Raw genomic sequence first — 13,103 nt, 5'->3', positions numbered from 1 at the left:
TATATATATATATATATTCACACACATACACACACACACACACCTATTCAAATTGTTAAAGCAAAGTTAATCAACATTTTTTACCCCCATCCTTGAATAATAAAATTGATATTAGTAAAATTTATATTAGGTGGATAAAATACTTGTTGGTAGCAACAACGATGTCCCGTGCATAGGAGCTCCCACTCAAAAGACAAATGAGCAAAGTGGCTCACTGGGAAATGTAAATGAAACACTTTTGCAAATTAAGTGTTCGAAGGACATTTTTGCTAAGCACCCATTAACTCAATTTTAACCGAAACGTTTACCCATTTTATATCATAATCAACAACTCAGCTCCACCCCCGCACCTCCTAACTAATGAGGCACACACAGATATTTCCCTCACAAATCATGGTACTCCTCCAGAGAATGGAATTCTTAATGACATTAAGGCGTGGTAGCCATCATGAACTTGATGACCAAAAAACAACCTGTATTACCACCCCAGAGTAGAGCCCTAACTTGGCACCATGGAAATATATTTAACCCACAATATAACCCTGCACTCAATAGCTTGCAAACAGAAAGACCGCGGGTACAGTATCTCTTCCCTCCCAATGTCAAATATCTCGGTAAACAGAAACGAACTGTCCAGTGCTAGGCTGCTCCATGTCAAGCATGCAATATTTTAAAACTTTGACTTCGGGTATTAAGTAAGCCTCCTCAACTTCTGCAGCGTCTGTATCCAGTTCTGAACCAGACCTGACCAACCGCACAGAGTGGGAGCGACCACTTTACCTTCGGAAAAATCAATCAGTCCCAGCAAATGAAGCAGCTTCAGAGATGCACATATAATCACAACAATACCCACTGTTTGCAGTCCTTCCGACTCCCACTCGAGAGTCAACATCTTTCAAGCTGGCAGAGCATCCCAGCCTCCGGCCCCCTTTGGAGCGGAGGGAGTTAATTAGAGAATCCGAGCAAGCTCTGGCTTGGAACAAAGACTCGCGAGGGGGAAAAGTGAGCAGCTCCTCGCAGACGCACCGGGCGGAGCAGCGGCCCCCCGGGGTGAGGACCGACCCGGGCTGGAGTCCAGCCTCTCATGCTGATGCTGGCATTTCCTAGGGGGGTCCCCCCAACCACACAGCGCGCCGGCCTCCTGGCTCTGCGCGGTCGCCAGCGGGTCCTTGCACTTAGGGCTGCGAGGGGAGCATCTGTTGGAGAACGGGGGACTTTGCTGTGTCCGTGGAGAGGAGGGACACTCCCAGGAAACTTGCCCCGGAGAGCACGGCCGCGCTCCACGCGCTGACGACGCGGCGCGGACTGGGCAGGCTGGCTGGCGCTAGTTTGCTGCCTGGGAAGCCGGCGAATGCCCCCTTTTCGCCAAAGCAGCGGCTCTCGCCTCCCGGAGCTTGCGCCAGACAGCTCAGCCCCCTCTTGGGATGCTGGGACAAAATCGGCTTTCGCGGCTGCTGCCTACAGCCCCTTCTAGAAAGCCCCCCATGGAAGCCCGTGGGCACTTTTTCTAGGGAGAAAAGTGCAGGAGCAAAAGAACCATGATTCAGTGTCTTTGTCACCCAGGAGCATCTAAGCCGCCTCCCACCTGCCACCCCACTGGGGCTATGTGGTCCCCGCTGACACAGGAGAACATTTTTAGGGAGTCTGATTTAGTCCTTATATTTACAAACATGAAGGGGTGGAGGATGGGGGCAGAGCAGAACCTTGTAGGAACACTGATGTTCAGTAACTGCCCGCTGGAGGGGGACTGCACTATCCTCCTTTCAAAGCCAAGTTTCACAAACTTCCCTGATCATAAAAGTCACCCAGGGGTGTTTTTCAAAAATGCTCTCTTGTGGACAGTCTGATTCAGAGCATTCTGGATCAAGAACAAGAAACTAGATGACTCTTATCAGGAAAGGGTGGGTTAGGGTGTCCTGAAGGATCCCATGGGGTGTTCTGCCACAAAACCCACCAAACATCCTAGCCAGCTTTGTGGAATGGTCTAGGACTCTGGGCTATCAGGACCACATTGGTTTAATCACCTGCCAATTTCTTCCTCTAGGCCGAAGCCCAGGCCCACAGTGCTGGTGAAGAGAATCATTTGGGACCCTGTATGTAAAAGAGGTTTTAGGCCCTGGAACTATGAAAATAAGGGTTTATGAAAAATATCTTAGACCCTGGGGGGCATTTCCTGGTTCTGCTACTTTCTGGCTATGTGATTTTCTGCAAGAACCTTAGTCTCTCTGAAAACAGTTCCTTTTCTGTGAAACTGAGATTATAATACCTTATTTAAAGCTCTCCATTTAGGGGTGCCTGGCTGGCTCAGTTGGTTAAGCTTCCAACTCTCCATTTGGCTCAGATCATGATCTCACAGTTTGTGGGTTCAAGCCCCACGACGGCTCTGTGCTAATAGCACAGAGCCTGCTTGGGATTGTCTCTCCCTCTCTCTCTCTCTCTCTGCCCTTCTCACACTTTCCCTCTCTCTTTCAAAATAAATAATAAACTTTAAAAAAATTTAAAGGGAATTGTGAGGGGTGGGCACCTGGGTGGTTAGCGTTGGTTAGCATCTGACTTCGGCTCAGGTCACGATCTCATGGTCCGTGAGTTGGAACCCCATGTCAGGCTCTGTGCTGACAGCTCAGAGCCTGGATCCTGCTTTGGATTCTGTGTCTCCCTCGCTCTCTGCCCCTCCCCCACTCACGCTCTGTCTCTCCAGCTCTCAGAAATAAATAAGTATTAAAAAAAATTTTAAACATAAAGGGAATTGTGGGAATTAAGTGTGGTGGTAATAATGGCTAACATTTACTGAGCATTTAGTATGTGCTCATCAAGAGTATGTAATTTATCAACAATTAACTCATCCCCACAACTCTGGTAGGTGTTATGATCATCTTCATTTTATAGGCAAGGAAACTGAAGCATAAAGAGATTGTCCTGTCAAAGCTGTGGTGGGCTGAGTGCTTGGTAGGCAATAGGCATTCATTCATTCATTTGGTTATTTATTAACATTTATTAACCTGGTACTACGAGCAACAGTACATGAATGATAAAATGGCAAATGATGTCCAATCCTATCCTGTGGGGACGTATGATATAATAAAGGAGGCAGGCATGAACTCGAACTTGACTGATAAATGCACTAGCACTTGAAGAGATCTCTCTGTGAAGTACAGTGGGGGCACAAGAATGAAGAGCCAGCTCCACGTGGGGAGAGATGGGTGGTGATAATGGGAGGGAGACTTTATAGAAGAGGTAACCGTAAAAACGGTAGTTCTCATTATTATTAGAAGTTACACATCATACACAGGCTTTGGGGCTCACAGTCTTAGGTTAAATCCTGGTTCTGTCACTTCTCGCTTGCTGTGTGACCTTGGGGAAGCCGCTGCATCTCTGAGTTTCAGTTTTCCAAGTTCAAGATGGGAATGCACCTGCCCCCCTTCTTGTTATTAATAGGAGAGTTACCTGTGGAAAGCTGAGTCAGGTTCCTGCTCAGCAGGTGGCAAGGCCAACACTTTAGAGGCTCTGGTGGGTCTAGACGGATGAAGAGACTTTGCTCCTCGCTGGTCCTAGCACCCTCTCTGGGCACCTGAAATACACTTGGGCCACCAAGTTGGCTTTTATGATGGTGCTTTTCATTTTAGGTTATATGTTTATGGGCAACATCTGTCTACTTGCCCAACCACCTATCTATCTAAACAGGTTGTTTTCAGTTTGTCAGCAAGCCCGTGAAGGGGAAGCAGTCCTTGGAAGATGACTGGTAAGGAAACGTTTTAAGTATCCATTCTCTGAAATGCCTGCAAACATTTGGCTATAGGACATCCAAAGGTTAAAAAAAAAATAAAGAACTTAATTAGGTCAAGTTAGCTGTAACTATGTCTTTTAATCCTATACAATGTCATATTAAAGTTTAAAAAAGAAAAACAACTAAGGTACAGAGAAGTGATACGATCTGACCAATGTCACACAGCTAAAAAGCTCTAGATGGGGGCGCCTGGGTGGCGCAGTCGGTTAAGCGTCCGACTTCAGCCAGGTCACGATCTCGCGGTCCGTGAGTTCGAGCCCCCCGTTGGGCTCTGGGCTGATGGCTCAGAGCCTGGAGCCTGTTTCCGATTCTGTGTCTCCCTCTCTCTCTGCCCCTCCCCTGTTCATGCTCTGTCTCTCTCTGTCCCAAAAATAAATAAACGTTGAAAAAAAAATTAAAAAATAAATAAATAAAAAGCTCTAGATGCAGAATTTAAATTTTTTTAATGTTTATTTTATTTTTGAGACAGAGAATGAGTGGGGGAGGGGCAGAGAGAGAGAGAGAGAAGCAGAATCCGAAGCAGGCTTCAGGCTCTGAGCTGTCAACACGGAGCCTGATGCGGGGCTCAAACTCGTCAACCAGGAGATCATGACCTGAGCCGAAGTCAGACTCTCAACCGACTGAGCCATCCAGGCGCCCCAAAATGCAGAATTTAAGCGCTGCTTTGTCTGATTCCGAAATTCATGATTCTCCTTTTATACCCCTCAGCAGGTTTCAGAGAGTAGTTTTCCACTGAATTCTTGATTTATAGACTTAGGAAAAGAATTTTTAAATTGTCACATCTCATTTTCCTGGAAAGAAATCCCCACCATCTTTGAAATTCACAAAAAGGCCCACGGACATAATTTTGTTGATTCCAGGCAGGACTTCGCTTCAGAACGATGGCATTCCTAACATGAGATCCATGAACTGAGAGTCTTGGCAGCCCAGCCAATCCCCATCTGCATTAGCTACCTCTACCGCTTGGTTTTCAACGTTTATTTATTTTGGGGACAGAGAGAGACAGAGCATGAGCGGGGGAGGGGCAGAGAGAGAGGGAGACACAGAATCGGAAACAGGCTCCAGGCTCTGAGCCATCAGCCCAGAGCCTGACGCGGGGCTCGAACTCACGGACCGCGAGATCGTGACCTGGCTGAAGTCGGACGCTTAACCGACTGCGCCACCCAGGCGCCCCTACCGCTTGGTTTTCTAAGCTCGTCCTGTTAGTTCCAGCTACAGGATCTTCTGGCTCTCCAGAATGCCAGGGGCTCTGTCACAGGCACCCCTCCACAGCAGGATTCTGGAAGCTAACAGTGCCAATTATGAGTTTCATTATCATCTGACCAGTCTAGGGAACTGGGGGACACCTGAGGAAGAGTGTATTTCTAGGGCAATCTTGGGAAATAACAACTGGCTATGTGTTTCTAAAAAAATAATTCCAGGGGTGCCTGGGTGGCTCAGTTGGTTAGGCGTCTGACTTCATCTCAGGTCATGATCTCATGGTCCGTGAGTTTGAGCCCCGCGTCGGGCTCTGTGCTGACAGCTCAGAGCCTGGAGCCTGCTTCAGATTCTGTTTCTCCCTCTCTCTCTGCCCCTTCCCCACTCACGCTCTGTCTGTATCAAAAAATGAACAAACCTTAAAAAATTAAATAAATAAATAAATAAATAAATAAATCCAGGTGATGGCTCTATAATTTTATTACAGTAGCTTCTTAGCCCCAACCTAGTTTGTTACATTAAAATATGCCCCGACTTCCTCTCCTTATTCTTAGGCTCACTCCTTTCTGTGCGTTGTGGTGGATGTCCAGTAAAGATCTGTCTCCCACACCAAAAGAAAAGAATATCAAAGGAATAAACTAACATCTCCTTCTCACTGACTCTAAGCCCGGTACCATATTATGTATTTTACATGTATAAATTTATTTAATCTTACCCTACACTAATAAGGGAAGTGTTATTATTCCTATTGCAAAAAAAAAATAAATAAAAATAAATAAAGCTGAGGGTCATTTAGATTATTTTTACAAAGTTATGTTCAATAAGGGGGCACAGCCATGATTTACACCTGATTTACTCCATTATGTCTGCTAAGAGTTATGCAGAAGGTGTAATGCCAGGCACTATTCTAAAATCTTCACACCTATTAACTACTTTAATTTTTTCATAATTCTATGAGATCTATATATTGCTCTGGTTTCAAGGAGAAAGTTCGGGCTTTAAAAGATTAAGCAATCAGCCCAAAGTCTTATAGATAGGACTTGGCAGAGTTGGGATTTGAACTTGGGTATCCCGGGTGTCAGATTCCACACACGGGAAGTAGGATGTAGGGGAAGCAAGGCCTCAATGTGGTCGGCATTATCTAGAAGATTCCACTGAAGATAGAAGCTTAATCTAGGATTTTATTTTATTTTATTTTTAGAAGTTTATTTATTTATTCTGAGAGAGAAAGAAAGCATGAAGGAAGGGCAGAGAGAGAATCCCAAGCCAGCTTCATGCTGTTAGCACAGAGCGCACTGAGATCTCAAACTCCCAAACCGTGAGATCATGAACTGAGCTGAATTAAGAGTTAGATGCTCAACTGACTGAGCCGTCCAGGTGCCCCTGATCTAGGTTTTTAAAAACAAGCGAGGAGAGGAGGAATGACTTTCCCAGGAGTAGAAATGGGCACACATTAGGGCATAATTCATAGTGCATAGCTGCACTGAGGCCTCTGAAGCAGGGAAGAAAAATGGGGCTGGAAAATTGTTGTTAAGAGGCCTCTTAACATCTTAATAGAGCAAGTAATGAGGACAGGATTGGTGTGTGACAGTATCTCTTCTAAATGTAAGACTTTCTCACCAAAATGACGAAAGCTATTCGCTTCCCTGTGCCTTCAGTTTTATCCCCAGTGCTCACCTCCACCCCAAACTATATCACGTCCCTCTGTCTTGGGGTTTCTCAATTACTTGGAAAGATCCCTAAATGTTCTCCAGATAAACTTTCTACTCAAACATGTCAGGACTCACGCTGTTTCACTTAGCTGCAGGGCTCATTCTGAAAGGTTCCTAAATGCGTCTGGAATGGATTTCTTTAAAATATGTATATGTTTGCCCATTAAACAATTAAGCATCCAACCTTCTGGCCTGAGTGCCTATTGAGTCCCTAAGTGGGGGGGGGGGGGGGAGAACTTGCACTTTAAGAAATGTCTAGCAATATCGCACTAATGTATCTTGAACATAGGTCTCATGTATAATCAAAACTTATGCAGTATATAAAAACAAATTAGCATATTATTTGGAAATTCAACCAGGAAACATTCCCAAGAATATAATCTCCTTACAGTTTATGACTTTTTGCCTGAGCTGGTTTCCTTTTCCATGTAATTGTACTGTGCACATTACACAAACTCTCTCATTGAATCACTGCAACCCACCAAACATTAGGTATAACTACTAATCCCATTTTATAGATGAGGACACTGGAATGCCAGCGCTTAAGTAACTTGCCCGAGATTATAAAAAGAAAAAAAATCAGAATATGCCACTCCAAAATATGCTACTTTGGCATAATGATTATGTTGAGCTCAAGGCATGTGAGAATCAGCAAATGCAAGATTTCTCAGTCCTCCTCTTATCTCCCCAACCGTGGCATAAATTTCCCTTTGTGAAGCTGCCCAACCCTTCTGTACAAGGAATCAGAAAGCTACTCTTATCAATGGGGATTGAGAGTCAGCACCATGATCAGTCTGCATAAAATATCCTAACTAAAAGGAGCCTTGTCTTTTATTAGTTTCCCTCATATACTTCCTAGTCATTTCCCCACGATTTATCATCCCTTGAAGCCCAAACTCCCTTTCTTTTGTTAAAGTGGCAATAAGCCTTGGAATCTAATTGCTTGTTTCTATGAGTTTTACTTCTTTTCGGTGAATGTCCATACATATAAAATAAAAATGGTATGCCTTTTCTTCTGTTAATATGTCTTTTGTTTATCTAATTTGCAGGCCTCCAGAAACTGAACCTAAGAGGGTAGAAGAAATATTTTTTTCCTCCCTGACAATTACATGCTAGATGTCAAGGAGCTGGGATTTAGCCTCAGAAATTCTCACTCAAGCTTCAGTATTCTTACATCCATGGGGTATCATTTGTAAAGATCACTACTTTTGTTTTATTTTGTTCTTATTGTGGCCCTACAAAACAAAGAGAGACAAGATTTAAAATACAAACGGCAAAAGAATGCAAACGGCTTCCAGAAAGGTAGCAGGTGGTGTGGCACTTACCTCACCTTGAAATGTAAATGCTTATTATCAAGTTCTTTCCTGGAAAGGAGATCAAGAGGGCAAAGAAAAGACAAATGAGATGAGGGAAGGGGCTCAGGAGATAAGGGAGAGGAAGAAGAATTGAAGGGATGAGAGAAGAGAAGAAGAAAAAGAAGGGGGAGACATGAGGGAAGAGGTAAGCAATGCCCTGTGAGAGTCAAGAACACAGAACTGAAGGTGGCCTGTTTTCTGCTTGTGACATTTTCAGACTTCCTGGGAGATAAGATCTAAAATAGAAGTAAACCAGACTATAGGAAAGGGTTGAGCAAAGGGTTAATTCTTACTGAACTCATCCCTCTTCCCTGGTCCATCAAGCTCTGGGGCCCCTATAACTAGTAATACAGACTGTCTCTTTCCCTCCACTTTCTCAACCAAAGCCTGGAAACTGAGCAGATGGCTGTAAAAGGCTAAGAATGGCATCTCCATGGATATTGCTCTACCCATTCTGCAAAGAATATTTGTAGAAGTCTCCAGGTCCTTCTCTGAGAGCACTTCTTTTTTTTTTTAATTTTTTTATCAATTTATTAATTTTTTGAGAGAGAGAGAGAGAGAGAGAGAGAGAGAGAGAGAGCATGAGCAGAGGAAGGGCAGAGAGGGAGGCACAGAATCCAAAGCAGGCTCCAGGCTCCAAGCTGTCAGCACAGAGCCCAACACAGGGCTCGAACTCATGAACCATGAGATCGTGACCTGAGCCAGTCAGACACTCAACTGACTGAGCCACCCAGGTGACCCTCTCTGAAAGCACTTCTAAATCCCCCTTGTTTGTTTGTTCATTCATTCTCTCATACACACACACACACACACACACACACACACCCCACAATTATCACTGAGGTCATTTCTATCATCTGCAAAGTCAGAATAGGTAAGACCACAGTGAAAACAGAAGTCCCTTTTACACTGAGCTTAGCGTGTGCACATTCCTGCTGGGGATGAAGAAGCAACAGTAAATGTTCAGTGAATGCCTACACAGTAAATGTTTAGGATGTAGGGTGTGGGTCCTGGTAGATAGGCATTGCTCTTTAAATGCCTGGCCCAGGCTTGACATCTAGAATTCATAGCCAAGTCTTTAGACCCTCAGTCCAGTGTTCTCTCCACCCTAACAGGAAGACATCTGCACAATAGCTAAGACAGAAGCAAGGAGGGACCATGCACTATAGAAGAGGGAGATTTCTTCTAGTGAGATCACAAATATCCACAAGAAAGAGAAGACATAGCGAATGAGGCATGAAGGCCAAGTCTGATGTTACATATGTCCAGGTACTGCCCATGAGTGCTAGCTCTTAGTAGTGCTCTCAAATCAGACACATCTAAGACTTGTTTGCAATATCCACTACAAACTAGCAGCTGGTGAAGCTGGGAGCTTCATCCAAATGAATCTTTTTGGTAAAAGGGACTAAATTTCATTTGGAAAAAAGACAGGTAAGGGAAAACTTTTCTCCCTATCCCAGCTCCAAGGTCAGAGGCTTAGAGGGCTGGAAAGGGAATCATTCCTCTTCTGAGAATTACATGTTTCCCAGAACCTATAATCAGTCAGTAATTTGTCTCTGCTGGAGATTGCTTGTTTTCTATCATTACACTTATATGACTCTAATGCTGAAATCAGTTTGTATTAGTTTCCTATTGCTACTATAAAAAATTACCCCAAAATCGATGGCTTAAAACAACACAAATTTACTATCTCACAGCTCTCAAGGTTAGAAGTCTTCAATGGGTCTCCTTTGGCTAAAATCAAGGTGTTGGCAGGGCTGTGTTCCTTTAAAAGTCTCCAGGAGAGAAACTGTTCCCTGACCTTTCCCAGATTCTAGAGTCGGCCTGCATGCCTTGGCTGTGGTTACCTCCAATGCCAGCAATGGCCAGCTGAGTCTTTCTCTGGCATTATTCTGAACTTGACTGTTCTGCTTCTCTCTTTCCCTCATCCTGTGATTACATCATGCCTGCCTGGATTATTCAGGATAATCTTCCTATTTTCAGATCAGCTCAGCACCTTAATTTCATCAGCAACTTTAATTACCTTTGCCATGTCACTAGCACAGCCACGGGTTCTGGTGATTAGGATGACATCTTTGGAGGGCCATTATTGTGTCTACCACACAGTTAAAATATATGAATAGCTTTTAATAAGAAACACTGCTTTTATTAGGAAAAGAAAAGCTACCCCCTAAACTAAAGCCACAAAGGTAGACTCTACTTCACCAGGCCCAAGTCACTTGAGATATGTCCGTGTGTGTGTGTGTGTGTGTGTGTGTGTGTGTGTTTAATGTACAGAAAAAGAACCTTCTCTTTCGGAAGGAAAGGGCAGCTTTCATTAGCATTCCTATCTCTGAATTTCCAATTTTCAGTAAGAAAGGATTCTGAAGAAAGTACATTTCAAAATACTAAAAAGGAACACGAAACAATTTAGAAGACATAGCTAATGATCAGATCGAGGGACACTCTATTTTCATTTTAGTGGTCAGAAGCAATTAGATGCAGAGGTGGTGTTTCCTGTGAACCCAGGACTAACCTAGGAGTTACAAGAGATGGAGCCTCGGAGAAGAAAGAACTGGGATACTGTTCCTCCTTTACAGCATTTCCAGGAGGATCACAAAAGATAATGGAGGAGGAGGTGCTTTATAAGTGGGGGAAGAGCACTCACGAGTAATGCTTTACCGTGAAAGCATTGAAAGGTACCGTGAAAGGTGGGTGGAGGTCACGGGTAACTGGCCCAGATGCCCTGCGATGGATAAGACTAGAAATGAACCTACATCTTCAGCTACCGAGGTATTCATTTTGCTTAAAGTTGTCAATCTGCTGGACACAAACAAGTCACAGACCATGACTCTCACAAAGACTGTTCACTGAAGTAACAAAACTATGGCAAATGGGCAGTTTTCTTCTTTGAAGATCCATATGATGCTTCCTGCTAAAAACACTGCATTTAAATGGGCTGGTAGCTTACACACAGGAGTTAAAAATCACCTCTAACACTTTCCAAACACCTACATTTATGCAGGATTTTGTTATAATTTTACATAGATTTGCATTTTCACAGACTTTGTCTCACCTAGTCCTTGTATTGTGCCATTTTAAAAACGAGAAAATTGAGGTTATGTTTCCTCATCTGTGGTCAAAAACAGCAGCAAACCTGGTTTTTTAAAGCCATGTGTTCTGGCTGTATATCTAGTTTTGAACTTTTTTTCATGTCTAGTATTTACAGACTGCTTTTTTCTGTGTTGCGTGCTGTGGCAAGTGCCTCATATTTGTGATTTATAAAATGAGGTTAATAAAAGTGTGTAGCTGCTAGTGTTGTCCAGAGCAATAAATAGGTGAGTACATTGTACAGTTAAAGCACTCGGGGGACTGTAGGACACATAGCAAGAGCTTTATTCATAAGAGCACTTGGTAATATTTCTTCACAAACCAGCTCTGAAGCATTTCTATTGTTATGCCTCTTTGACAAATGAGGAAACCATGATTCAGAATGGCTAGAGACTTGTCGCAAACTGGTGTGTGACAGAGGCAGCCATGAAAACCCATCCTGATTCACACAAGTCAGCCTCGCTCTGCCTCTTAGGGTGTGGTTCTTTGAAACAGAGACACTCTCGGTCACTAAGTTAGTCCTGGGCTTTCAAGCAAGGCAGAGCCTAAAGTAACCAAGCTGCAGAATGGTTTAATCCATCTGGAAAGATCCTCAAGTTTCAGATGCTGTATGTAGCTCAGTAATCATTTCTTTATTTGAGAACTTTGACTTTCACATAATTTCCATTTCATTGCTTTCATGCATGTGTTCATTCATCCTTCAAAAAGGTTGACATTGATTATGTGCCATGCCAAATATGCAAGGAACTATGGGGGGTAATATCACGAAGAAACTTATAGTATAGATGGGGAGGTAAGGAGTGCACATAAATCCCCGGAAGAAGATTAGTGTTCACAGGAAAATGTTTCGAGAGCACTGGGAATTTTGAAGAGACAGAGGAATAGAGAAGTAGGTGGGTGGAGGTCATTAGTGAATGCTTCCTGGAATCTGGGCTTGATTGATAGTAGTTCAATCATTCCTTCAGTGATTCAATCAACATGTATTGAGTGTCCACAATGTGCTAAAATATGCAAGAGCCCTCAATATAATCCCGCCATCAACTTCTGTTAACTCTAACATATAACCTCTATAGTACAAATTGTCACTAAGTCTCCTAACATAGCATAGACCCAAGCCACCGTGCAACAGATTCTCATCTGATTTTCCTGCTTTTACTTTTATACCTTTCTGGTCTAGTTGTACACAGTAGCCAGATTAAAAAATATATTTTTCATTCAACTTCCCTGCGATGGCCTTTCAATAGTTGTCTGCTACACTGGGGATGACATTTAAACTCCTCACCACTCACTGGCGTCTCCTTGGTCTCAAATGAGACCAATTTTATTCTGAACCCCTACCCCCTGTGTCCACAGCTCTCTCCTGACATAGCCTTTTAGTTCTTTAATAAGCCAAGATTATCCCTGCCTAAGGCCTTTGTGTTTTGTGATTCCTCTTTCCCTCAAGGCGGCCCCTTTTTCTTTCTTGCTCTTCTCATCACTCTGTCCTAGATGCAAATGCTATATTCTCACAGTATCCCCAGGACCTTGAAGACTGCCTGGCCACTATAGGCTTTTCATAACTATTTGTTGAATGAATAAGTGAATGAATGAATGACATAAAACAAGGTTCTTTCCCCACATGTGGTCATTTGAGACCACATGAATTGTCTCAGCAATGGTCACAATCAGAGATTAGCAGCTAACTTCATTTCATAGCACAGTGGATTCCAGAGAAAATTTACCAGACTGGAAATGTGAGAGAGGCCAGACTATGAAGAATTACAAGAATCTGTAAGAGAGTTGAATGATGAGGATCTAATTAACATTTCTGGGTAGTGAAGTGGCATGATGACAGTAGTGTCCTGCTGATTTCATCTGGCAATAATAAAAACAAAAGTGACTACAGCGATGAAAGAAAAAAGAAATCAGGGACAGGGAAACCAGGGAGTTGGCTGCTGCAAGGGTCTGAGCCAGAGGTCACATCCC

General features: G+C 43.5%; 1 protein-coding gene across 5 annotated transcripts in view; it reads right to left on the bottom strand.

The window, feature by feature from the left end:
- The window catches only part of KCNIP4 (potassium voltage-gated channel interacting protein 4), a 1,166,664-nt gene that overhangs the window by 227,033 nt on the left and 926,528 nt on the right, over positions 1–13,103 (bottom strand). The window contains exon 1 of one of the 5 annotated variants that reach the window (XM_040486964.1): positions 781–1,325. The exons of the other annotated variants lie outside the window; for them this stretch is intronic. Within the exon in view, the coding sequence (XP_040342898.1) occupies positions 781–892 (112 nt within the window). The 5' untranslated portion in view covers positions 893–1,325. Of the gene's footprint in view, positions 1–780; positions 1,326–13,103 lie in introns of those variants that run through there. 5 annotated transcript variants of the gene reach the window in all.

Source organism: Herpailurus yagouaroundi, unplaced genomic scaffold (genome assembly GCF_014898765.1).
Source record: "Herpailurus yagouaroundi ecotype Mexico unplaced genomic scaffold, PumYag 28, whole genome shotgun sequence".
NCBI classification, from domain to species: Eukaryota; Metazoa; Chordata; class Mammalia; order Carnivora; family Felidae; genus Herpailurus; species Herpailurus yagouaroundi.
Note: the sequence above shows the minus strand (reverse complement) of the source record. Positions and strands in the feature narration are given on the sequence as shown.